The 27,950-nt window shown below is 44.9% G+C and overlaps 1 protein-coding gene across 1 annotated transcript; it reads left to right on the top strand.

Moving 5' to 3' along the window:
• The first annotated feature begins 130 nt into the window (after window positions 1-130).
• On the top strand, window positions 131-27,495 carry LOC146019413 (olfactory receptor 1G1-like). Its single transcript, XM_083151956.1, has 3 exons — window positions 131-226; window positions 23,857-23,937; window positions 25,131-27,495. The coding sequence occupies exon 3, from the start codon at window positions 25,137-25,139 to the stop codon at window positions 26,079-26,081; it is 945 nt and encodes a 314-aa protein (XP_083008082.1). The 5' UTR covers window positions 131-226; window positions 23,857-23,937; window positions 25,131-25,136; the 3' UTR covers window positions 26,082-27,495.
• Window positions 27,496-27,950: the final 455 nt, after the last annotated feature.

The raw sequence follows: 27,950 nt of genomic DNA, 5'->3' as shown, positions 1-27,950 counted from the left end.
GGCGCAGCAGGGTCACGGCTCTCTCGGAGCCGAAGGCTGCCCGAGTACTGTGTAAGCTGCTGGGAGGAAGCTGAGGATGTACTGAGGATGTACTGCCTGTAGGTGGCGCTGCAGCGCAGAGTTCCTCGGCACTCAGGAAGCTCTTCTCTCTGTTTCTACACCATGGGGCTGCCTGAGACGGAGATTAACCTGCCTGGAATGGACAATTGACAGACTGACTCTCCAGGTCTGTGTCCCTTGTTGTGGGTGCCTGCCGCAGGGGCATGGCAGGGGGTGAAGAGTGTGGGCACCATAATGTATGCTGGTGGCCCAATGAGCACTATGATGTACTGGTAGCTGCAGTGGGAAGGGGGAGGGCTGGGTATGTGTGGAAACTGGGTGCCCTCCATTGCATGTGGGGGTTATTTGTTTTAGTATTGGTGTTTGTAAGTATGCTGTGTGTATGTATTCTATGTACAGTATGTGTGTGTGTGTGTGTGTGTGTGTGTGTGTGTGTGTGTGTGTGTGTGTATGTATGTATACTTTGTTTAAATGCTATATGTGTGTGTGTATGTACTTTGTGTATGCTATGTGTGTCTATAGCTTGTGTATGTTTATAAATATGCTTTGTGTGTGTGTGTGTGTGTGTGTGTGTGTGTGTGTGTGTGTGTGTGTGTATGTATTATGTATGTATGGTATCTGTGCCTGTATGCCATGAGTGTGTGCGTGTATGTCCTTTGTGTGTGTATGTGTATGGCATGTGTGCTTGTATCATGTCCTGTGTGTGTATGTTATGTGCGCGTGTATGTCCTGTGTGTCTGTACGGTATGTGCGCGTGTATGTCCTGTGTGTCTGTATGTTATGTGTGCTTGTATGTCCTGTGTATGTGTGCGTGTATGTCCTGTGTGTCTGTATGGTATGTGTGCGTGTATGGTATATGTGCGTGTATGGTATGTGCACATGTATGTCCTGTGTGTGTGTGTGGTATGTGTGCGTGTATGTACGGTATGTGTGCCATTACTGTATGTGTGCATGCATGTCCTGTGTGTATGTATGTATGGTATGTGCGTGTATGTGATATATGTCTGTATGGTATGTGTGCATGTAAGTCCTGTGTGTGTGTCTGTATGGTATGTGTGCCTGTATATCCTGTATGTATTAGAAACATTTCTGGGTAACGCAGGATCTCTCGACAATAAAATATGTGTATATACACACACACACACACACACACACACACATACATACATACATACATACATACATACATATATATATATATATATATATATATATATATATATATATATATATTAGTAGATAGACCTGGGGCTTTTGGTAGGGCCCCATTAAATTTTTTCAAAATCTTCTTAAACCCGTGGAGTGCCGCCTCATTCCTAGGGGCCCTACCAAAAGCCCCAGGTCTATCTACTACATAACCCTGTGGAGGAAGGCACCGCTGTATCTACCCATCATATATATATTTGTATTGCTGTCTGCCTGAGGAAGGGGAACGTTGTCCCCGAAACTGTTGCACAATAAATTTGATTATTTGCTCACAAGCCCTGGAGTGCCGCGTTGGTGACTTATCTCTCAGGGGTAATCCTCACCCACCTGCATATATATATATATATATATACCTCAGGGCCCCCTGTTTTAAGTACACCGGGCCCTCCAGGACCTTAATTCAGCTCTGAAGGGGGTATCTTCTTTGTGGATTGGCACTCACCCTAAAGGTCCATACACACTGGGCATTTTTGCCCAGTGTGTATGGATAGCGATGTGTAAGGGTCATTATGGTGTGTGGTATAATATGTAATAGACATTACAGTGTGTGGAATATTGTCTAATAAGTGGGCACGCTATAGGTTCTTCATAGATTCTTTGTGTTTTTCTTTAATTTGGGGGGGGGGGGGGACTATTTTTATTGAGAGCCGAATTGCTGAGAAACTGTCCTGTTTCTTTTACCAAAAAATGTAAGGAAGGAGGGGGGCGCCAGAATTTTTTTGGCAGGGGGGAGCAAAATTTCTAGTTACGCCACTGATGAAGTGCGAATGCACTAAAGAAAGAAATTGTGTTTATAGGATTCTAAAAAATTCTTTAGACCTGTTACTGATTTTTGGCTGTAGCTTATTCACATTTCACATGGGTTATCAACCTTTATTTTTCAACACTATTCGGGAAGTGTAATACCTATGAGATCACAATAGCTTATGTCAGGAGAAGGTCTTTTTGTTGCTCTAAGTGTTTTTTATTATTAACACTGCAATTTCATTTTTATCACCTTGCTTGGTGGTGAGCAAATTGTTCCTGATATATCAGGATAATGTTATGTTTTACAGTGTTTCATAATACAGTTTCCACTGTTTTTCCCTAATATCCTATTATTGTGAATCTATTGCCATCTGGTGGATGTTTCCAGAAATGGCATGTAATCTGTTTTTATTTTTATTTGCCTGTTCAGGAGTATAACTTATCAATTAGTATTATGATATACTTTGTATCTATTTTGCCTGATACTCTCCTATGGTTGGATCGCTTTCACAGTAATTTAGCTCCCTTTCACAGAGCTACTTCCTTCCATGCTGCACCTTTGGAAAAAAAACTGCACCATTTAAAAAAAAAAGTTCCCATTTTAAAATGGCAAGCCAGGGCCACACCCAAAGCATGGTGGGCCACCCCGACCTCAGCACCCCCCAAAACCATACTGCAGCACAAGATACATTGCCCCAGTAAATTGAAAAAACTGTGAAACACTGCACCAGCACAAAAAACTCTGCCAAATCAAAATGCAGTGAAAAAAAAACAAAGACATGTGGGGGCCACCCCAGCCTTCCCCCCACCTCTAAATGCCATGCTGCATGAAAAAATGGCACCATTGAGAAAAAAAAGACCCCATTTTAAAATGGTAAGCCAGGACCACACCCAAAGCATGGTGGGCCACCCCGACCTCGCCCCAGCACCCCCAAAAACCATGCTGCCTCGCAAAATACATTGCCTCTGTAAAATAAAAAAAAACATGAAAAACTGCACCAGCACATGAAGAACAACCAACATGCACATAAGCTGTGAAATATACACACCAAAACACATGTGGGGGCCACCCCACCTTCCCCCTCCACCCTCCTTCAACTGGAAGCAGCAAGTGCTGCTATTGTCATCTACTGTATTTTGGGTACTTGTTTCCTAGCACGGCACCCATCGCATACCATATTTAGTGGTGTGCGATGCGATGCGATCTTCCCGTTAAATTAACAGGAGTGCTTGTACAATGAAATATCGCATAGCCTCATATGCCAGCAAATGGCATGCAATGCGATGCGATTTTTAATTGTACAAGCACCCTGATGGGTGCTTACAATGTTAAATTATTATTATTATTATTATAATTTTATTTATAAGGCGCCACAAGTGTTTCGCAGCGCCGTACAAAGGAACAATACAGGGAAACAAAACTTGGCATAACATTGAATAAATAACAAAAATACAGTACAAATAAAGAGCGCCACAGATCAATACACATTACAGCTTGGATATAAGTAGTGAGGACTCAATCAACATACAACTAGAGGCTTGAGGCCAATGATGGAGAGGAGTATGCAGACGAAGATGGTCACTGAGTGTTGGAGTAAAGGAGAGCTGTGAGTGAAATGTGAAGAGAAGTGGGCTTTGACAACAGGAGGGAAGAGGGCCCTACTCGGAGGAGCTTACAATCTAGTAGGAAGGGGAGACAGACAGATTACAAGAGGTGCAAGCGAAGGGGTGGTGGTTAGATAGCAGGATGTAAACAGGAAACAGGCAAGGGGTCGGAGAACCAGCTGGTTTATGCAGTGGAAGGGTACGCTTTGATGAATAGGTGAGTTTTCAGTGCCCGTTTGAAGCTTTGCAAGGTCGGGGAGAGTCTAATGGAGCGAGGGAGTGCGTTCCACTGAAGGGGTGCAGCACGGGCAAAGTCCTGTACTCTAGCATAGGAAGCAGTGATCAGGGTGGAGGAGAGACGACAGTCGTCAGCTGACCGTAGAGGGCGGGAGGGTGTATGAATAGAGATGAGGTTAGAGATATATGGAGCAATGGAATTAGAGATGGCCCTGTATGTGAGTGTGAGGTGTTTGAAGAGGATTCTGTAGGGGAATGGAAGCCAGTGCAAATTTTGTTGAAGGGGAGTAGCAGAATTAGAGCGGCGGGAGAGGAAGATAAGCCTGGCTGCAGCATTGAGGACAGATTGGAGAGGAGCTAGTTGGGATTGAGCGAGGCCGGTGAGAAGAGCATTACAGTAGTCAAGCCGTGAGATGACCAATGAGTGGATGATCAGCTTAGTTGCACTCTGTGAGAGAAAGGGCCTGATGCGAGCAATGTTGCGTAACTGGAACCGGCAAGAATGGGCAAGCGTTTGGATGTGGGGTGCAAAGGAGAGGGAGGAGTCAAGAGTGACACCCAGGCAGCGGAGTTGGGGAACAGGGGAGCATTGGTGTTGTTAACAGTGATAGAGATATTAGTAGGGGGCATAGCTCTGGGTGGGGGAAAGATAATAAGTTCGGTTTTGTCCATATTCAGCTTCAGAAATCGCTCAGACATCCAGGTAGAGATGGCAGCGAGGCAGTTGGAAACTTGAGAGAAAACAGTGGGGGACAGATCAGGAGAGGAGAGGTAGATTTGGGTGTCATCTGCATAGAGGTGATATTGGAAGCCAAAGGAGTTAATGAGTGCACCCAGAGAGGAGGTGTACAGAGAGAACAGAATGGGGCCAAGGACAGAACCCTGAGGGACCCCGACAGGAAGGATAGAAGGTGGTGAGGTAGAGCCAGAGGCAGAGACTGAGAAGGAACGGTTGAAGAGGTAAGAGGAAAACCAGTTGAAGACTGTGCCAGAGAGGCCAATGTTTTGGAGTGTGTGGAGGAGGAGAGGGTGATCCACAGTGTCAAAGGCAGCAGATAGGTCCAAAAGGATAAGCAGGGAGAAGTGACCCTTGGATTTGGCTGACAGCAGGTCATTGGTGACCTTCACTAGGGCAGTCTCAGTGGAATGAAGTGGGCGAAAGCCAGATTGAAGGGGATCTAGGATGGAGTGGTCAGACAGGTAGCTGGTGAGACGCCTGTAAACCAGCCGTTCTAGTATTTTAGAGGCAAATGGGAGAAGAGAGATAGGGCGGTAGCTTGTGGGAGATAAAGGGTCCAGGTTAGGTTTTTTAAGAATAGGCGAGACCAGAGCGTGTTTGAAGGGTGAGGGAAAGATGCCAGTAGAAAGAGATTGGTTAAAGAGGTGAGCAAGGTGGGAGCAGCCAGTGGGGGAGAGGGAACTGAGGAGACGGGAGGGGAGAGGGTCCAAGGGACAGGTAGAGGGGGGAGAGGATGAGATGAGGGAGTGGACTTCCTCAGCTGTAGTAGGGCAGAAGGATGACAGAGTGGGGTAGTTGGTAGGGGAGGATGATTGGGGTGGGTGGGCAGCAGAGGGGGTATGGAAGGAGATATCATGTCGGATTACCTCAATTTTAGAGAGGAAGAAGGAGGCAAAGTCAGTGGCAGTGAGGGATGAAGGGAGGAGGGGTGGTGCAGGGCGAAGTAGAGTGTTGAAAGTTTCAAAGAGACGTCGGGGATTGGAGGAATGGGAAGAGATGAGAGATTTCAAGAAAGATTGTTTGGTATAGGAGAGAGCAGCGCTGTAGGAGGAGAGAATAAACTTGAAATGGAGGAAGTCTTCCAGAGAGTGAGATTTCCTCCAGAGGCGTTCAGCAGAGCGTGCACATTTTTGCAAGAATCGAGTTATTTTGTTGTGCCAGGGTTGTGGTTTAGAGCGTCGAAGGGGAACAGTGTGGAGGGGGGCTACAGAGTCGAGAGCAGAGGTGAGAGAAGAGTAATAGAAAGAGGCAGCCTGGTTGGGGCAAGTCATGGTTGAGAGAGGAGAGAGGAAAGTCTCCAGGGAAGACAGGACAGTGGGGTCAAGAGACCCGAGGTTACGTCTGGTGACTGTGGGTCTGGGCAATGAGGGGAGAGGGGAGGATGAGAGGGTGAAAGAGAGCAGATTGTGGTCAGAGAGTGGGAAGGAAGAATTAGAGAAATCAGAGAGATTACAATGGTGGGTGAAGACTAGGTCAAGGGAGTGTCCGAGATTATGAGTGGGGGTGGAGGTCCATTGAGAAAGTCCAAAGGAGGTGGTAAGGTCAAGAAGGTTAGAGGAGGCAGCATTATTGATGTCAATAGGAATGTTAAAGTCACCGAGGATGATAGAGGGGAGGTCAGAGGCGAGAAAGTGTGGAAGCCACGCAGCAAAGTTATCAAGGAAAGGGGAGCAGGGGCCAGGGGGGCGGTAGATTACAGCCACAAGGAGGTGAATGGGGTAGAAGAGGCGGATAGTGTGTACCTCAAAGGTGGAGAATGTGAGGGAGGGCTCAGGTGGGATGGCGCGGAAGGTGCAGTTGGGGGAGAGGAGGATGCCCACTCCTCCACCCTGGCGGCCATCAGGTCTGACCGAGTGTGTGAAGGAGAGGCCTCCATAAGAGAGGGCAGCAGGGGAGGTAGTGTCAGATGCGGACAGCCAGGTTTCAGTGATGGCAAGAAGGTTAAAAAAGTGGGAGATAAAGAGGTCGTGGATAGTTGGGAGCTTGTTGCAGACTGATCTAGCATTCCAGAGAGCACAGGAGAAAGGAAGGGAGGGGACAGGTGAGATAGTAATTAGGTTGTGAGGGTTGTGGGTGCGTGTGAAAGGTGTGGAGGTTGAGAGGGGGTGAGACCTGATAGCAAGGACTGGTATGGGACTGGATCTAGGAGCCATATTACTGTGTAAAGTTGATCAGAGTAGTGATTTAGAATGAGGTTGGAGTGGCCTAGAATGAGTAGTGAGAGGGTGATATACTGGAAGCGTGGAGAGCCTACAGGAAGTATAGTTAATGTATAAGGGAGACAGAAGCAGTGTGTGACAGCATTTAGTTCAGCATGGAGATCAGTGTCCAGGTTGTGCAGACTGTAGGTGATGATGAGGCAGGAAACTCACTGCAGTATGTTGATTGCTGGGGTTGCAGATGGAGGACGAAGTGTTCTTTGTCCTCCTGTTTCCCTCCTGTTCATCTCCTATGTTATATTACTATAGTCTGCATACTTTACACTAGAATACTTCACATCTAGAAGACTACACAGCCAAAGGCCTAACAGCCTAGCATATAGTGAATAAATAGCAGTACAGGTCCTAGAGATCCCCACCCCCTAACTCCACCCACACCTAATTGATTTATCAAGGTGTGATCAAAGTCAGACCACTGCCCCCACTAATACACAGACATTTCTTGTTTAATATATATTCCAAAGGGAATAATAAAACAAAGCTTTGTGGAATAGCCCATACCTAACAGAATTTAGTAGTGATGGGGAGCAAAAAGTGGAGAGAGATACAATTTTGCAGCAGATTAAAGCCCATACCTGGGAAGAGAGAGAGAAGAGTGTCAACGCCACCCCCACTATCAACGCCAACCCGAAGCGTGACGAGCGCAGCAAGCCCGCGAGGGGCGGCGGTACGCGTCCTCCGAGCTTTTCATAGCCCCATTATCCACGTCGGCGTGGAGTTGATTTTAGCTAGTGTGGCGGTACGCGTCCTCTGATCTTTTCATACCCCCACTATCCACGTCAGCGTGAAGTTCACTTTAGATACTGTGGCGAGCGCAGCGAGCCACCGAGCCCGAAGCGTGGCGAGGGGACGCGAAATACGAGCCCGAAGTGTGGCAAGCGCAGCGAACCCTGGGAGGGGACGCGGAATACATGTAAAGTAATCCATGTCCCCTCGCGGGACACGCTGCGCTCGCCACACTGTCTACAATGAACTCTGCGCCGACGTGGATAGTGGTGGTATGAAAAGATCGGAGGACGCGTACCGCCGCCCCTCGCGGGCTCGCTGCGCTCGCCACGCTTCGGGTTGGCGTTGATAGTGGGTGTGGCGTTGACAATGGGGGTGCATTTAACATTGTAAGCACCCATTAGGGTGCTTGTACAATTAAAAATCGAATCGCATCGCATGCATCGCATGCCGCTATATTGCATGCGATGCGGTTGTATAAGATGCACTTCGATCAAAATCAGGGGTGCCGTGCTTGGAAACAAGTACCGTATTTTGCATATTTTTTATGACTTTTTACTTTAATCAATATGTAAATAAAATAAGCAAAAATGTATTATTATTATTATTATTTTATTATTGTTATTATTATTAGTAGAAAAAAATATTTACACATCTAGTCCTGATAACATTTCATATCTTTAAATTTTGGGGGAAAAAACTGCAATCTATTATTTCCTTTTTTTATTTTTATTAGTAACACATGAAATAGAAACTTTTTTGCTGTAACGTACGATAGAAACGTAATACAGTAACAGAAAGTGACCTGGAATAGACGTTTCCTTGTGAATTAATTATTTCTGTATATTTAGAAAACTGAGTCAGTTGTTCAGTAACTAATAGGACCCGCAGGGACCGGAGGATTCTTTACCAAACAAACTCTTCCTTAGAGATTCTTTATACAAGAAGTAAATTGGCAAGAGATGTACGAGCAGGGACGCGGCCTGTGTCCCCGGCCTGATAATTTCTATCAATACACTAATGGAGTAAAACAATGATGCAACTCAATGTAAGAATTCTGAAAGCAATGTACATTATGGAATCGTTCTATTATTTCTCAATACTTTGTATTAAAACTTTTATCCAAGATAGCAAGTGTGTACATTATGTGGTTGTAAACAGAGTAACATCATGATACAGTAAAATAAATATATTTATACAAGTTATATTAAGGTGGGGATGGCCTGTACACATCCAGGGCAACTTGTGGCTAGGCATTTATACTTGAATGCAATATATACTGTACATAACGGGCCTAATTCAGACATGCTGTCTAGTCTGCATATATTCAGAGCCTATCGAGCAGGTTGACGTCACTCCAGCAAATACACGCCCCTCCGCCACCACCAAAATCCCCTCCCCAGGGCCAGACTGGGACCAAAGATCGTCCCTGGCATTTTGAGCACATAGGCCCATCTGCTTGTGACGTCCATTTACAATATTGTGGCACGCTGATGTGGGAACTGGCAAATCTAGAAATATGGTAATGAGTGGTCCCAAATCCAACTACTGCAGCAGGTGGGACTCATGGAACAGAGGCATGGCATCACAAAAAGGAGGCATTACCCATTACACATTATGCAACACACCATATTGCCCATTACACATTATGGAACACACCGTATTGCTCATTACACATTATGGAACACACCGTAACACCCATTACACATTATGGAACACCCCGTATTGCCCATTACACATTATGGAACACACCGTATTGCCCATTACACATTATAGAACACAGTGCTATGCCCATTACACATTATGGAACACACCGTATTGCCCATTACACATTATGGAACACACGTATTGCCCATTACACATTATAGAACACAGCGTTATGCCCATTACACATTATGGAACACACGTATTGCCCATTACACATTATGGAACACACCGTATTGCCCATTACACATTATGGAACACACCATATTGCCCATTACACATTATGGAACACACGTATTGCCCATTACACATTATGGAACACACGTATTGCCCATTACACATTATGGAACACACCGTATTGCCCATTACACATTATGGAACACACCGTAACGCCCATTACACATTATAGAACACACCGTATTGCACATTACACATGATGGAACACACCGTATTGCCCATTACACATTATAGAACACAGTGTTATGCCCATTACAAATTATGGAACACCCCGTATTGCCCATTACACATTATGGAACACACCGTATTGCCCATTACACATTATAGAACACAGTGCTATGCCCATTACACATTATGGAACACACCGTATTGCCCATTACACATTATGGAACACACGTATTGCCCATTACACATTATAGAACACAGCGTTATGCCCATTACACATTATGAAACACACGTATTGCCCATTACACATTATGGAACACACGTATTGCCCATTACACATTATGGAACACACCGTATTGCCCATTACACATTATGGAACACACCGTAACGCCCATTACACATTATAGAACACACCGTATTGCACATTACACATTATGGAACACACCGTATTGCCCATTACACATTATAGAACACAGTGTTATGCCCATTACAAATTATGGAACACACCGTAATGCCCATTACACACTATGGAACACACCGCAATGCCCATTACACATTGTGGAACACACCGTATTGCCCATTACACATTATGGAACACACCGTATTGCCCATTACACATTATGGAACACACCGTAATGCCCATTACACACTATGGAAAACACCTTATTCCCCATTACACATTATGGAACACACCTTATTGCCCATTACACATTATGGAACACACCGTATTGCCCATTACACATTATGGAACACACCGTATTGCCCATTACACATTATGGAACACACGTATTGCCCATTACACATTATGGAATTACTGTTCCCTAGGGAGTATCCTGCGACCTGTGCTCCAGAAGTTCCAGAGCAACCTCTGCCACTCTCAGTGACTTCCGTGCTTTAGAGACTTCTGATACCTGTGACCACCTGCACATGCGTGCTTCAGTCACCAGCACCGGTGCTCCTGCTGCATCCACTCCGTGATTCCGGCACCGGTGCTCCTGCTGCATCCACTCCGTGATTCCGGCACCTGTGTTCCTGCTGCATTCTCTCAGTGTTTCCGGAACCTGTGCTCTTGCTGCATCCACTCCGTGCTCCTGGCACCTGTGCTTCTGTTGCATCCGCTTCGTGCTTCCGGCACCTGTGCTCCTGCTGCATCCGCTCCGTGCTTCCGGCACCTGTGCTACTCCTACATCCACTCTGTGCTGTCGGCTCCTGTGCTCCTGCTGCATCCACTCGGTGCTTCCGACACCTGTGCTTCTGCTTCATCCGCTCCGTGCTTCCGGCACCTGTGCTCCTGCTGCATCCGCTCCATGCTTCCGGCCCCTGTGCTCCTGCTGCATCCACTCCGTGCTTCCGGGACCTTTGCTCCTGCTGCACCCACTCCGTGCTTCTGGCACCTGTGCTCCTGCTGCATCCACTCCTTGCTTCTGGCACCTGTGCTTCTGCTGCATCCACTCCGTGCTTCCGGCACCTGTACTCCTGGCAGCATCTACCACGCGCTTCCAGCACCTGGTCTTCCATTGTTCCTGCTAAGCCTTCTTTACTCTTTCAAGTGCTCCACCACTGGGTCATCAGTCTTGTTGGACTGCCCTTGGCCAAACCTCGTCATCCCAGACCCTCTGCCTGAGCTGTTTATGCGAAGGACTTACATCAGGCCTGCTTCCTTCTGTCCTTCAGCTAACCCGCTATCTTCGGATCCACAGGCGGACTCACCAAAACCGCAAGGCCTGACAGTAAGCACTGGCCACATGGATCTGGCTGCTGGTCAGGAGCTCTTGCAGGGCATAGCCAACAGGCTTCAGGTTTTAGAGGAGGGTCAACAGCGAGTGTCACAGGCTCTCCAAAATATGTCTCAGCGTCAGGACCAGCTTCAGTCCTCTGTGACCGTAGAACTACAGCACCTGCTGTCTCCAATTCCAGGCCACCTCTCCCTCAGTCTTCTTCTGGGTCTGCACTTTGGTTACCCACACCTTATAAGTTTGTTGGCACAACTTGAGTTGCCGGGGTTTCATTAATCAGTGCGAAGTTCATTTCTCGTTACAACCTTGGAACTTTCCAAATGATCAGACCAGAGTGGTGTACATTGTCTCCCTATTATCAGGATCAGCCCTGGATTGGGTCTCCCCTCTCTGGGAAAGACAGGACCCCTTGTTAACCAAGTACTCAGATTTAATTTCTTCTTTCCGGAGAATTTTCAATAAGCCCGGTCGAGTTACTTCTGCAGCTTCTGAAATTCTATGCATCCGTCAGGGTTCCAGAACCGTGGTACAATATGTGATTCATTTCCAGACACTATCCTCTGAACTACAATGGTAAGAGGAAGCCCTGATCTCTACGTTTCTGGCTGGATTGTCAGACCATTTGAAGGATGATCTAGCTACCCGTGACTTGCCCACATCCTTGGGTGAGGTCATCTCACTATGCGAGACAATAGACCTCCACTATCACGAAAGACAATTGGTGAGAACTCGCCAGGATCGAGGTCGTCCACCTCCTGTTGTTTCATCACGTTCTCTCCTCCTCGTGATGAGCCTATGCAAATTAATTGGACCTGTCTTACTCCCAAAGAAAGTTTGCAGAGGCGACAGCAGAAGCTATGTATATACTGTGGAGGGTCCAGTCATTTCCTTGCCAGTTGTCGTCATCGGCCGTTAAATTCCTGGTCCTAGTTGGCCTTGGAGAAACCAATCTAGGATGGTCTCAACATTCTCCAACCAAATCAGACTCTCTTATTACTCTCCAAATCTTTTTGCCTTGTGGTTCTGTCACTACTCAAGCGCTACTGAACTCCGGGGCCGCAGGGAACTTCATAACGGCCCAGTTCCTGACAGCCCATCGGTTGGAACTTCTTAAACTTCCGGAAGCTTTCCAACTCTCAGCAGTAGATGGAAGTCAGATTCCCCAAGGGTCCATCACGCATCGGAACAATCTCTTGAAGGTACAAGTGAGCGTCCTTCACAAGAAACAACTCTCTTTTTTAGTCATTCCTAAAGCTAACCATCTGGTTGTCCTTGGCTTTCCTTGGCTTCAAAAACATTCTTCCGTCATACAGTAGATTGGAAAACTACGAAAATCCTCTCCTGGAGTGAGGAGTGTCATTCCACGTGCATACAGAAAGTTGTTCCAGTACAGTCCACGAGTGACATTTAATGAGATGCGAAAATGTGATTTTTGCGATTTTTTTCTCCAAAAACGGCCGAAATTGTACTTTTTCCCGAATTCGCATATTTAATGGGATGCGAAAAAAGGCGAAAAACCGCAGATTTTGCAGCGAAATCGCACATTCTGAAAGTGCGATTTTTAGTCACGCCGGAACTCACATCCAGATGTTTTCCCATTGAAAAGTATACAATTTGCATATTTAATGAGATGCAAAATTGGGAAAATGTGTCTAAAAATCGCCAAACATGTAGACCAGGTTCTGATATGCGAATTGGCCAGAACCCTGCATAGATCATTTACAGGTGGACTACAAATCCCAGCGGGCCCATTAATGCCCCGCATGCTGGGACTTGTGGTTCTCCAAGTCTCAGCATGCAGGGGAGGTCTGCTGGCACTTGTAGTTCTCCTGCATAAAGCAATGTTAGGTATGTGAGATTTAACCCTATCAGGCCGGCGTCCACTGGCCACTGACACCGGTGACAGCCCGGGCTTCAGCCCTGGTCGGGTGAAGCCTGGGGGGACCCCTTTATTTTGGGGGTCCCCACTCCTCCAGGTACCCTGTCCAAGGCTGACCTGCCACGGTGCTCATGTTTCGGCCGGGGGACCTTATATAAGAAGTGTCCCCCGGCTGTGGCATGACACTGCGGGCTGTTGGAGCCCAGTGCTGGTTTCAAAATACGGGGGACCCACAGATTTTTTGTCCCCTTTATTTTTGGAACTAGGACCGGTCCAAGAGTCGGGGGCTGGTTTCCAAAATACGGGGGACACCTATGCTTTTTGTCCCCGGTATTTTTGGAACCAGGTCCGGCTCAATGAGCCCGGGGATGGTTATGCTCAGGAGGGGGGACCTCACGCCATTTTTTTATATATATAAGCGCACATTACCTCAAATTCGCACATTTTCATGCCTAAAAATCGCACATTTTCATGCATAAAATTCTCACATTATCGCACTTAATCGCATTTTTTTCCAGGAATACACACCTCATTAAATATGCGAATTCGCAGCAAAAAAAAAAGATTTTAAAAAGTGCGATAATGGGTGAATTTGAAAGCGCAAAAAAATCGCATTCTATTAAATGTCACCCAACACCTTTGCCCATCCTGGATCTTCTTCCTCAAGCTTACAGACCCTTTGCTGACGTCTTTTGCAAAAAATCAGCGGACAGGCTGCCGCCCCATCACCACTGGGATTGCCCCATTGACCTGATTCCAGGTAAAACTCCTCCTCGAGGTCGGACTTATCCTCTATCGTTACCTGAGACTGAGGCCATGGCTCAATATATTAAGGAAAATCTTCAAAAGGGTTTTATTCATCCATCCACGTCACCCGCAGGGGCAGGGTTTTTCTTTGTCAAAAAGAAAGATGGAGGCCTCAGGCCTTGCATTGACTATAGAAAACTTAATGATATTACTATAAAGAATCGTTATCCTTTTCCTCTAGTAACTGAATTATTTGATAGGATTAAAGATGCTAAAGTGTTCTCCAAACTTGACCTTAGTGGAGCCTATAACCTTATATGAATCCGTGCAGGCGATGAATGGAAGACAGCATTCAATACCAGAGATGGACATTATGAATACTTGGTGATGCCATTCGGCCTTAGCAATGCTCCTGCTATCTTCCAGAAGTTCATGAATTAAATCTTTCGCGAGCTTCTCTATTATTCTATGGTGGTATATCTTGACGATATTTAAATATTTTCCCAGAATCTGCAAGAACACTGGCATCATGTTAAAGAGGTTTTCCAATGACTCCACTTCAATCAGCTATACTGCAAACTTGAAAAATGTGAATTTGAGAAGAGCTCTGTACCATTCCTGGGCTACATTATTTCAGGGACCGTTCTAAGAATGGATCCATCCAAAGTACAGGCAGTTCTAGATTGGACACAACCTACAACCCTTAAGTCCATGCAACGTTTCATTGGTTTTTCCAACTACTACAGGAAATTCATAAAGAATTTGACATCAAAAAGACCCTAGAACTCATCAAGAGAATTTACTGGTGGCCATCCATGAAAGCAGATGTCTCTACCTTTATCGCTTCCTGCACTCAATGCTCTCAGCATAAGGTTCCTCGCCAGTCTCTAGCAGGTCTCATTCAACCATTATCCATTCCGTAACGTCCCTGGTCCCATTAGTGAGTGGACTTTACCACTGATACAGGGATACAACACCATCTGGGTGATTGTCGACCGCTTCTCAAAAATGGCTCATTTCGTTCCTTTAACAGGATTGCCTTCTGCTCCTAAACTAGCCCCACTCTTTATTTCTGACATATTTAGCTTACATGGACTTCCAAAATAAATTATTTCCGATAGAGGGGTACAATTTGTGGCCAGATTCTGGAGATCTCTGTATGGTGCTTTATGGGTCAAACTAAACTTCTCTACTGCCTACCATCTGCAAATCAATGGCCAAACGGAAAGTGTTAATCAAGATCTGGAATCATTCTTTCGTCTGTATTTGTCCTCTTCTCAACACAACTTTAAGGAACTGTTAACCTGGGCTGAGTTCGCACATCACAATTCTCACCATTTCTCTATAAGTCAGACTCCATTTTTTATCGTTTACGGACAGAATCCACACATTCCAGAGTTCCAGAGTCTTCCCATTCTCAAGTTACCGGCAGTGAATTCTTCTCTCTGTTATTTCTCAAATATTTGGAAAAACGTTCATGCTTCTCTCCGTAGTGCTTCCCACCAGTATAAGAAATTTGTGGATCGCCGCAGAGGAGCCGTTCCAATCCTAAAAGTTGGAGATAGAGTTTGGCTAGTCACAAAAAATATCAGACTCTGAGATCCTTCCATGAGGTTTGCACCCCGTTATATTGGATCATATTCAATTACATCTGTGCTTTCTCCAGTGGCCTACAAACTACATGCATTTAAAAGAGATATGAAAAGTTTTATTGTTCCTCAGTGAGAAAAACAAAATAGCAATCTAGCAAATATGATACCTTTTAATGGCTAACAAAAATAAATGTTGTTAAAATGCAAGCTTTCGAGACTTCTTAGGTCTCTTCCTCAGGCATGGTATAACAAGGTGTGTCTTTTTTTAAAAGAGATATCACTTAGCTGGCGCTGACTCAGTTCCTTTTGGTGCTTATTCTTATCCCATAGCACATAGGTAACCAAAATAGAATGGAAAGGTATATATAGTGAAGTACAGTTTAATCACAATATCTAAAAACATCAATCATAAAACATTTCAATAAAATTCATCACATCAACACGGCAGTGGTATAGGTAGATAGCAGCAAATTACCAGAGGGCGTGTGAACTGTTAAGATCACACAGTTCAAGCTGCATCCCGGTCACAACCTGTTCGACATCCTACCATCTGGAAGACGGTTCAGGTCCATCCCCGTCAAAACGTCCAGATCCGCAAGAAGCTTCTTTCCGTTAGCCGTCCATCACCTGAACAATCCAATCAAAGCTAATGCAATCCCAATATCAACAGCCAAACAACGTGTCCCTACTTGGCGACCTGACCACCATAGTCGTAGCTAGAAATGGAATGCTTGTAATGTCTTTATGTAATATATGTAATGTCCCCCCCCCTTTTCATCCCTGCTTGATGCTGCACTGTAATCCACAAAAAATTCCTAGTGTGTGCAAGCATACATGGCCAATAAAGTTGATTCTATTCTATTCAAATGGAGCATAGGATAAGAGGATACCCCGGGAGATAAACACTTCTCCTGGCTCCTGATGGTAGATGATGGTAAAGTGCCCGTGCCTTATGCAAAATTGCTGTCCAAACTGCCTGTCCACGGCCTCACCGACCAACGCGTTTCTACCCGCGAATGGGGTCTTTCACAAGGTCCAAATGGTGCGGCACCATTTGGACTGTGAGCTCTGTTGTGGATACTATGTCTAACCATTGACTGTTGGGAACTGCACCCCCATCAAATAATTATTAAAGTTGGGGGAATCGATCCTGTGATCATAGAGGGAATAATTATTTCTGTGTGCAGGTATACCTCTGGCTCCGTTAAGGAGCAAACTCTCTATATAAAACAGAGTATATCTACAACACACAAGTATATAATGAACCCCTATCAGAGAAGGAACTCGACACCGATACTTGGTTTCTAATGCTGTGGTCCAAAGCAGCAGCACAGCTTTTACTTAGGAAAAAACAATATACAGTCAAGTAGAAAGAAATAGCTACAACCAATTTATATATACGTGATACGCAAGCGTTCCTGGATCCAGGCCTTAGTCATCTTAGCAAGATGAACTCCGAGGAAGGTGTGTGTGACCTGGGTCAGGAGCTCTTTTATACAATAGTTCAAAAGGTAGTACAATAGGGAATGTATGCTCTTCTTCCATTGGTCTGGGGGTAGGACATATCCAGTACACTGGGGATCATTGGTCAGCTCAAACGGTGGGCGATGCCTAATGTGATTACATTTGTTTACCTCTGTCAAACCAGTCAAACCCACCACATTATCATACAGTAATATACATGAATCTGACATTGCTAATAACTTGTCGCTGCAATATGCGACGATATCCTCACAACAACCAAATTACTGCTTATAAATTACTGAACATTTTGATCCCAAGAATGATGCTCTAATGCTGTCCCATTCCCTCCCAGCATGTCCAGCTGGAAAACTTGGTCCCCATGTATTGGAAGTGTATGAGACTCGCTGACCAGATGGGTGAAGACTATATGTAGGAGGAAATGTATTTTATATATTTGAAATATCACTATTAATACATATTCTCAATGTCTTATATCAATGTCTTATATCAATATACATTTGGATGTCAGCTTCTTAAATCACTTAAAGGTCTAGGCTGACAAGATTCTAAATTGTTTGATTTACACAATCAAGCATTTGCCTATCCTTGGATTTTTGTATGCTATATATTGTGTTTTTATTTGTTCTGACTTATAGTGTAACAATGACTGACCAAAATCTATGGACCTATCTATTGATGAACAATTTTCAATTGTTCATTCTTGCAGTTTAAACACACATAAGGTATTTACATTCCAAACAGAGGAAAGCAGATGAGTGAAACTACATTGTATTTTACACAATGGCTGTTGTCACTTTTCTATGCGAATGCGTGTTTTACCGTATTTACTCATACCACGGGCTAATACGCAGAGCTTCACTGCCAATGTACGCAGTGTCCGGGTTTGCGCATACACGGCTGGTACGCAACTGCATAGAGGCCACTCTGAATGGTGTTTGCACATGTACATGTGGCTATTTTTGACTTCCACATTGGCAACATAGGTGAGTACTGAATGAATGGGCTCTGTGTGTAATAAAGTTGTACTGTAAGTGTGTGTTTGTTTTTTTAACTATTTGTACTACTGTGGGACTACAAGTCCCAGCGGGCCCTTTATTGCCCCCATGCTGGGACTTGTGGTTCTCCAAGTCCCTGCATGCGGTGCAGGCTTGCTGGGACTCATAGTTCCAAAGCAATACTTTGGCATTACCCAGCTGGTTGGTTGGGCCCGGTGCTGGATCTTGAAATACGGGGAACCCCTACTCATTTTGTCACCCATATTTTGGGAAGCAGGACCGGCCCTTGAGCCTGGTGCTGGTTTTCTAAAATCAAGGAGACCCCTATTTTTTGGCCCCGTGATTTTATGAAACCGGGACCGGTTCTTTGAGCCCGGGGCTGGTTACGCTCAGGAGGGGGGACCCCAAGCCATTTTTTCCCTGTTTTTAATCATATTTAAATTTTTGGGACAGAACCATTCACAGATCACACTGGCCCTTATTCTGATCTGTGCGGAAATTCCCGCATTCTTACGGAGCGGTCCGCACGCCACGGTGTTTTGCCGCGTGCGGCCATCGTCCGTAGAAACGCCCACGTGTCCTCCGCATTCGGACGGACTCACTCTTTAAGAACAGGGCGTGTTTACGGACGACATACAAACCATGCGTGTGCGGGAGAAACACTCCGATTCGGCACGGTATTACAGAGTATTACAGAGTATGCTCGGGAATACCGCATCCGACCGGGAGCCAAGCGGTGCTACCGCACGTAAGCGGAGTATTTACGCCAAACAACCCACTATGAAGTATCTTCTGCAAGACATCACATGACCCACTTATTCAATTACCTATCCTCATAAAAAACTGCTTATTTGGAAATGGAATCAATTAGATTCCAATATATCCTTACAAGCATGCCTAACACATGCATTGCACACATTAACCCTTACAGCAATTGAAGTGCAATGGTTTCAATTAAAGCACTGACAAGCGTCCTATTAGTGAGTAATGAGTAAAGGAGTAGATTGTATTGGGTTCAGGTGTTAATGGTTGTAGTCATTAGGCGTACGTTCGCCTACCGCATGAACGAGTGGTGTCCGCAAAGCAATAGTACACTTGTGGACACCGCACATTTCAGCCCTTTTTGCTCGCGTGCATTCGGAGTGGTTTCCGAATGTACGCCCCCCAACATAAGTGTACTCCCCCGTGTCCGCCCATGTTTCCGCCCCGTTTTGCCCACTTTGAAACTACGCCCATGTGTCATTCCGCATGACGCCCATAATACGCCCCTATTTCCCGACTGATTGCGGGGACCAGTTTTGGACGGCCTTTGTCCGAACTGGTACCGAGTCAAGGCGTGGCACATGCGCGTAGCGTTCTCCACGCATGCGCAGACGCCGTAAAGACGCTATCCGTAAGAACGCGGTAAAGTCCGCATCAATCAGAATAAGGGCCACTGTTCTGTGCATGGTTCTGTCAAGTTCGCTCGTCGCAACCTGGTTTGCATGTGTGGCGATTTTTAGTAACTTTTTCCCGATTTCGCATTCCATTAAATATGCGATTTGTATACTTTATAATGGGAAAACATCTGCATGCGAGTTCCGGCGTTACTAAGAATCGCCACTTCCGAATGTGCAAATTCACGGCAAAATGTGCATTTTTTGCTGCATTTAGCATCACATTAAAAATGCGACTTCAGAAAAAGTGCGAAAACGGACGTTTTGGCGAAAATATCAATTTTGTTTAAATAAATATCTTCAGACAATTAATGAATTGTGAGTTTAAATATTTTGTTATACTGGTTCACAATAATAAATACTGTCTGAAATAATCTGTTTAATTTATAATTCACACAAATTTGATTACTCATGGGGGGGGTTGAATACTTTTGCAAGTGGCTGTAGAGACATCTTTAAAGATTCAACGGGTGTGGTATAGGGTTCCGACAGTCGAAATCCCAACAGTCATTAACCCGATATCGGGATCCCGACTGGCCGGACTCAGACAGCATGGCGAAAAAGCCCCTTGCGGGCTCGCTGCGCTTGCCACGCTGCGGGCACAGTGGCTCGCTACGCTTGCCACCTATTCTATTCTCCCTCTATGAGGGTCGTGGAACCCCACGAGGGAGAATAGCCGGTGGCCCTCGGGATCCCGACATCGGCACCCGATTCAACAATGGTTAAAAAAAAGCACCAATACATTGACTGAATTTAACTTCGAATTTCAAAGTCCTGCAAATAAATAAGTAAACAGATTTAATAAGTTGTTTCTATTTAAAGCAGATGATTAGATGACTATCCCCAGTGGTGTAATTACTATCCCCAGTGGTGTAATCACTATCCCCAGTGGTGTAATTACTGTACATAACATTTAGTATTTCCCTGGAGGTTTGCTGGTAACATACTGTATAGGGACAGTATAAAATCACCTGTATAGTCAGCCTGCAATGTGGAACAAAGGCTGGACTAGGACGTGCTACACACTAAGCCATCTAATACAAGGTGATTTACACCCCAATGGGACTATTGGATATTTATTTCACAATTAGACTTATATACTGTATGGGGAATATCCCCACACCCTACTATTAGGGAAATAGCTCCCAGTACAATTCTATAAAGTGCTCTGGAGGAACCTCTAACAGTGCGCATCTATTACAGCGATGTTCTCAGCTAAAATATTTACATATCAGTTTTTTATAAAGTGTTTATTTATTAGTGACTATTTTACAATTTTGATATAAAATTTTGAGTTAAGAAACAAACATTATAATAATGATAATAATAATAATAATAATAATAATAATAATAATAATAATAATAAATATTTCTGATAATAGGACAAAGAGCTGCATATTTCCATTTAAAAACACGTTACATAAAAAGCTTAACAGAAAACAGAACTACAGTACAGTAAGCATTTGGGGTGTATTTTTTTTTTCCAGAACAAAAAGGGGAATGTTAGTGAAATATTGGGCTGATTCATGTTGGGTCGCAGATTAAAAGGAAAAAAGAAGTTGAAAGAAGGATGCACGCCTTGTACAATTGGTTTCATGAAATTATGAAAAGGGAATAGATGTCCCTGTAGTAAAAAGTGGGGATTCCTATAATCTTTATTGGTCAGTAGTGATAGGGAAATTCATCCAACAGTGGAATTTCCCTATCACTACATACCAATAAAGATTATAGGAATCCCCACTTTTTCCTACAGGGACATTTATTCCCATATCATAATTTCATGAAACCAATTGTACAAGGAGTGCATCCATCTTTCAATTTCTTTTTTCCTTTTTGTCCATATATATAAGTTGGCCAGGATAGCACCCCCGACATTAAAGCCTTGGTCGCTCCTTTTTACCCGTTACACTGTAGGGTATCAATATAGCTGTGTGCAGACTCCACAAACCCCTCCCTCTTTTTTGTGTGGTTCGCAGATTATTAAAATTCATAGACCGCAAATGTTCCATACCGCAAACTGCGACCGCATTCTACAGCTTGACCATACCTCCCAACTTTCATACTAGAGGAGGAGGGACACCCACATGCAAGTTGAAGGCGAGCTGGATTTTTTGGGTGTGTGGCCTAACAAAAGGTGGAGTGGCCCATACCCTCTGGCTGCAGGAATAGACGCTGTGCGCATGTGCACAGCGGCTATTTAGGGTGAGAGGGGGGACTTCCAACTGCCCCCACCCTCTCCGTGGGACACTGCCAGCCCTGGGAGGGAAGCGGAACAGTTGGGATGTATGGCGTGACTTGGAGGCAGCAAACGAGCATTCAACCGGTGGAAACCAACAATTTTGTGGGCATAATCTGGACAACATAAACTTGAATGGACCACTCGGGAGGGGCTCACGGCAGCGTGACATTGCAAGCAGCCGCTGCAACCCAAAAGATGTCTGGCCTGAGCAGTCAGGGGCCAGCTGATGATATGCAAGTGCTGCTCTGTAAAGCAATGAACTTGCACTTTAGCGATGCACTCACAAAATGTTGTGGGTGCATCGTGGGGAGGGACACGGCATGCGGGGGATCCTTGAACTGTGACGGGCGACCCGCCGTAGCCTTCTGCCAGGAGTTGTCATTTTGTTAAATTTAGCAACATTGTATATAAAAGGCTAACTACTCCTCCCCTTTATGAGGTTAAATACCGCCACTGACCACTAGCGGCAACTAGATGGACCAAGTCACTCCTTTGTGTGCTAAACAATGTCATAACAGAAAGTGAAAGACATTTTTGCAGGGACACTTATCTGTTTCAAACTTGCTGGATATGGAGAGAGGGAGCTGTATAGACAGAGGTTGGGGGTAGGAGCAGATAGGGACTGGGGGTGGGGTGGAGAGTTTGTTGGCGAAAAACGGTCACAGCTCAAAGTGAAAGGAAAAACTGTCACAGCTCAAAGTGAGTACATTGCAGAAGGGCTTTCAACTAGTGTTCAAATATTCTCTGTAAAGCACTGCGGAATATGTGTACAGACCACTGTGTGTGGTGTAGCCACCAACAGTCGGGATTCCAACAGTCATTAACCCGTCGTCAGAATCCCGACTGCCGGGACTCAGACAGTGGGGCGAGGGCAATGAAGCCCCTTGTGGGCTCGCTGCGCTCGCCACGTTGCGGGCACAGTGGCTCGCTATGCTCACCACCTATTCTATTCTCCCTCTATGGGATTGTAGACCCCCACAAGGGAGAATAGCTGCTGCCCATCTGTCTGGGTTTTAACAGTCTGGATTCCGACGTCGGTGTAATGACTGTTGGAATCCCGACTGTCGGTCAGTCATCCGGCACCCAGTACGCTATATAAACAACTGGTAAAAAATAAAAACGGGAAAGCGAGTTCTATAGCTGCAGAGCTAACAGCTGGACCCCCAGATAACTTAAGGAGGGTTAGATTCAGTAATCACTGTAATTTATCGGGGCAGCTGGGAATCAGACGCTGCTTCACCTTCACCCCTGGTTATAGTACAGATACATTAATGTATTGCAGCTTTTCTGCTGCAAAGGTTATTTACTAACACAATACAGTATATGCAGAGGTGCAGCCCATTTTATTATGGGGGTTATTCAGACCTGATCGCAAAGGTGCTTTTTTCTCAAATGGACAAAACCATGTTGCACTGCAGGTTGGGCCTTCTGTTGAATAAAGATGTTTAACCTGTTATAACAAGACTCATTGAGGAGTATGTTCTAGGTGTGATAACTTCAGGGTTATGCACTTTGAATCAATGTTTAGCTTAACTACTGATGCCCTTGTGTCCTGGTTACCAACCTAAGGTATAGAGGGTGCTTAATAGTTCCTTATATTGCCCCTGATATATTTGTACATGTTAACCATGTTGCACCTTAAACGTCTTTTTCCAAGTGTAAACATTCCCAGTTTGGATAATCTGTCCTCATAAAACATGGAATCCATCCATTTAATTAGTTTACTTGCCCTTTGCCGAACCTTTTCCAGTTCTACAATGTCCTTTTTGCAGTGTGGAGCCCAAAATTGTTCTCTGAATTCTTGATGAGGCCTCACTAGGGCATTATAGAGTGGTATAATTATAGTGTTGCCCCTTTTTATTTGGGCTAGTTTCCTATTGGTCTTGTTTGTTACTCCCTGGCACTGAGCACTGCAAACAAGTCAACTAGCCATAGTATAAATTATATATTTTACCTGTTCACCAGCTCATAACAGGTTACTGATTTATACATTAAAAACCATGATCAGAATGGAATATAGTTATATACGTTATAGTGGTCATCTCAGTTTATGAATGGCCACATACCATAGATTCTGTACCAACATTTTAATGTACCCACAGAAAGGATCGTACCCCTGTGATCAGCACAAGGACAAGGACCGATTTTGGAAGACTCAGTCAAATACTGAAAAAAAAATTAAGGTAACATTGGACATAACTTAACAAATTGGAAACTTGATAATTGTACAGATGAATGAATCCTAACCCAGAACTTGGCACAATGTAATGGTTCTCATATAAGACAGGCTTGCCTACCCTCCCGGAATTGCCGGGAGGCTCCCGAAAATCGGGTCCCCCTCCCGGCCCCCCGGCAATCCTCCCGCTTCTCCCGGAGAAGCTTCTCGAAAAGTATAAGATATAAGATCTTGTGTCAGCATAGGCAAACGCAGGGGGGATTTCCAGTTGTCCAAACCCCCTTCTTCACAGCCTGACTAGCATTCACTACATGCAGTACAAAAGTCATGGTGGAGCTGCTGCAGATTTTCCTACCAAGTCGGCTGTGTCTGTGTGTGGATCTGAGCACTCACTCATCGCACCAGAGAGAGAGAGTCTTGTAAGTGGCTTACCGTGATCCTTGGACCTGCATATGTGCGACGTACTGTATTACATAAACTTCACTGTGTTACAGGCAGACTGCAACTTGTTACATTCTAATCATTCTTTATGCATCTTTCATGGGCTGGTGCAGTGGCATAACAATGGCACTGCTGTCCAAATGGTTCTTGGGGGAGCCGATGCTGTAGGGGTACAGATTCCAATGGGTCTGGCCATCCGTATGGAATCTGCTGAAAATGTCCAACCAAAAATGGCCAAAAGATGGAGGAGACAGATTCTAGAGGTCCTACTGGACAGATAGACAGCAGCTAAAGGTCTTACTGGGTAGTGTATATCGCTACCTGGAAGTTACAAATTTGTGAAATATATATATTTTATACATATCTTGCCCCTGGCAATGATCATCTATATAACTGACAACGATCATGTGACCCCCTGGCAATAGGCATACAACCCACTGGTAACAAGCAAAAAACACTGCCAATGAATAAGAAATCTCTGGAAACAAGTACAGTATGAAACCCCTAGCAATGAGCATGTAACCCCTAGCAATGAGCATGTAACTCCTGTCAACGAGCATTTCGGTAAAAAAAATGATAACAAATTTACAGGGGTGGAGGGGTGGCCAGGAATTTATTTTCGGCGGGGGGCGCAAATCTTCTAGTTACACCACTGGGCTGGTGACAATTGTTCTGAATTAAAACATTTGGAAACTCCTCTCCAGAATGCCTGCGTTTGCTCCTGGTTATATAATACAATGTATTATTGCTGTCTTGCAGGATCCTATGGAGAACTTCACATCTGTTACAGAATTCTACCTTTTGCCATTTTCCACGAAAGCTGTTTATAATCCCCTCATATTCTGTGTTTTTTTATTTATATATCTGTTTGGAATCCTGGTGAATACGGCTATAATCACAGCGATATGTCTGGATTCACGTTTACACACCCCCATGTATCTGTTTCTCTGTAACTTGTCTCTGGCAACTGTGCTTACCATAACAGTAACAGTCCCCAAACTAATGTACATATTACTGTCCGGGAATAACACAGTGTCCTTCTCACAATGCTTCACTCAGATGTACTTTAACTTCATATCCGCCTTCGTATGTGTTATCCTTTTATTTGTGATGGGGTACGACCGGTACATCGCCATCTGTCATCCCTTACACTACCACCAGATACTGAGCAAGAAGGTCTGTATCCTGATTGTGACCATGATCTGGATATGCGCATGTCTAAACTCAATGTTGTGCGTATTTTCAGTTCTTCAAATGTCCTTCTGTCGTTCTGCCACCATCCATCAGTTCTTCTGTGATGCCAAAGCTCTGAGTGACATCTCCTGCTCTGGCTCCGGCATGTTCTATATGGTCACCTATGTTAACACATTGATATTTATAGGTTGCCCATTCTTGAGCAATGTGATGTCATATATAAAAATTTTCAGTGTTATATTGAGTATCAAATCAAAGGAGGGAAGAAAAAAAGCTTTCTCCACCTGCTCATCCCACCTCACCCTCCTGATCATCTTCTTCATTATTTCCATGTGCTTATACTTGATACCGCCATCAGATAACCCCATTGTCCCAGAGCAGGTCTTTACTATACTGAATACAACAGTGATCCCCATGGCGAACCCTCTCCTATATAGTCTACGCAATAGTGAAATAAAGAGAGCTCTTCGGAGATTAGTGTCATTGCCAGGAGGCCGCACATCGGCCCAAACGTAACCCTTCATATTGTAACAAATCTACATAAGAATTACTGCCAGGGCTGCCATCAGAAATTGTGGGATGAGGGACTGACACTCCAGAGGTGAAGTCCCCCCATTTCCCCCCCCACACACACACACACACAGTGTCTCTTCGCTTGCAGTCAGCCCCCTTCAATCTTTCAATCCTTCTTCTGTCTCTCAAGCTCCCTCAGTGTCTCTTGAACTCCAGTCAGCTCCTTTTCTGCCTCTTCAGTTAGCCCCCTTTCTCTGTCTGTGCCCCCCACCACCCCTTTGTGTGTCCAGACAGCCCTGCATCCATCCTTCAATATATAGCTTTTCCTGTGTCTTCTGGCTGTTACGGTCCTCCTTGGGCAGTGTCAGTGGCGTATCTGTGTGACAGTGTCATGTCTTGTCTCAATGAAAAGAAACTTTACCAATTGTTCCAGGCAGCTGCTGGAATTTGCCCTAGACTGAACATCACACATTAATAGATGTATCCATCCATCTACAGTGGATTGGAGCCCTGATTACTGCCCTGGTTGACTACTTTAGACCAGAAAGTAATGTGAACTGAGATAGTCATAGTGAGGTCCTGCATGGTCCTGTCATGGTCATATTGAGGTCCTGTATCTTCCTATAATGATCATAGTGAGGTCTTGCATGGTCCAATCATGGTCATAGTAGGTTCCAGGATCATCCTATCATGGTCACAGTGAGGTCCTGCATGGTCGTAGCATGGTCCCACTTGGTCCAATCCCTGGGTTTATAGGCTCACATGTATTTGAAAATCTGGATTATTATACTACAGGATTGACGGGACTGACCTGAAGAAACACCTTCATTCAGAATCTCATGATGAACAATACTTACCCTGTTATACTTATACATCACATTGAGTAAATCACCCTCCCCCACCCAGTCATCTTTCGTGGTGACTGTGTGAGGTTCCCCAGTGCTTCCAGTAACAGGCGATCCCACTAAACTATGTACAAGTATCTGCATATACTGAAAAAGTTATACATGCCAAGGCTCTAGTTACCGGGAACTAACAAGTATTAGGCATAATGTAAGGAATTTTCCTGATGTATATCCGCAAATCACGGTTATCAGTGGGTCACAAAACAACTAACATGCCCCCACAATAATCAATAAAATACCGTACAGAGAGAGACTAAGTAGAGCAAGAGCGAATGAATGAATGAGAGGAAGTGGGCAAAGGTTGTCGTAATTCAATGAAGCATAGAAAGCTTATCAGTAGTAAAATACCTACAGGACATCAGCATCAGAGAAGACACTGTATACTTATTGGACAACAGGAAACCAGTGGGCAATTCCACAGGTAACAGAATCACCTTTTCAATGATAAACTCTATTCATCATACAACTGCCTCCATTTATGTGAACAAATCACCATAACCCAAGATCTCACAATAAACCAAAACACTATCAAAATGGCGTAAGTGCTTTCTTATGTATGTTATATTTGATAAATCAGCCCATGTGTAAGGGCACTACCATGGGTGTGGTATTGCTGGCCAACAGCCAGGATTCTGCTGGTCAGTATACCAACATCGGTATCCTGACTGCCTGTACTCTGACAGCGGGGCGAGCACAAACATGCCCTTTGCGGGCTCACTGCAGTCGCCATGTTGTGGGCTTGCTGCGCTTGCCACAGGTTTTATTCTCCCTCCATGGGGGTCCTGGACGGCAAAAAAGGGCACTACTACTGTGTGCGTTGTGTAAGTGCCACTGTGATGCTAATCATGTGGCCTGCCTCATGGCACAACTCCATCTCTCTATGCCATTCGGCTGAGCAGAGCATCCGACCTCTTTCTTCATCCCCTACCTCTCTATGCCTTCTCCTCTAATCATGAATATTAACGCA

The sequence above is a fragment of the Crinia signifera genome, chromosome 7 (assembly GCF_055691185.1).
Source record: "Crinia signifera chromosome 7, ASM5569118v1, whole genome shotgun sequence".
Taxonomy (NCBI): Eukaryota; Metazoa; Chordata; class Amphibia; order Anura; family Myobatrachidae; genus Crinia; species Crinia signifera.
Note: the sequence above shows the minus strand (reverse complement) of the source record. Positions and strands in the feature narration are given on the sequence as shown.

Bases quoted from the DNA above. Each gene is read 5' to 3' on its own strand.
- LOC146019413 (XM_083151956.1), top strand. From the start codon at position 25,137: ATGGAGAACTTCACATCTGTTACAGAATTCTACCTTTTGCCATTTTCC.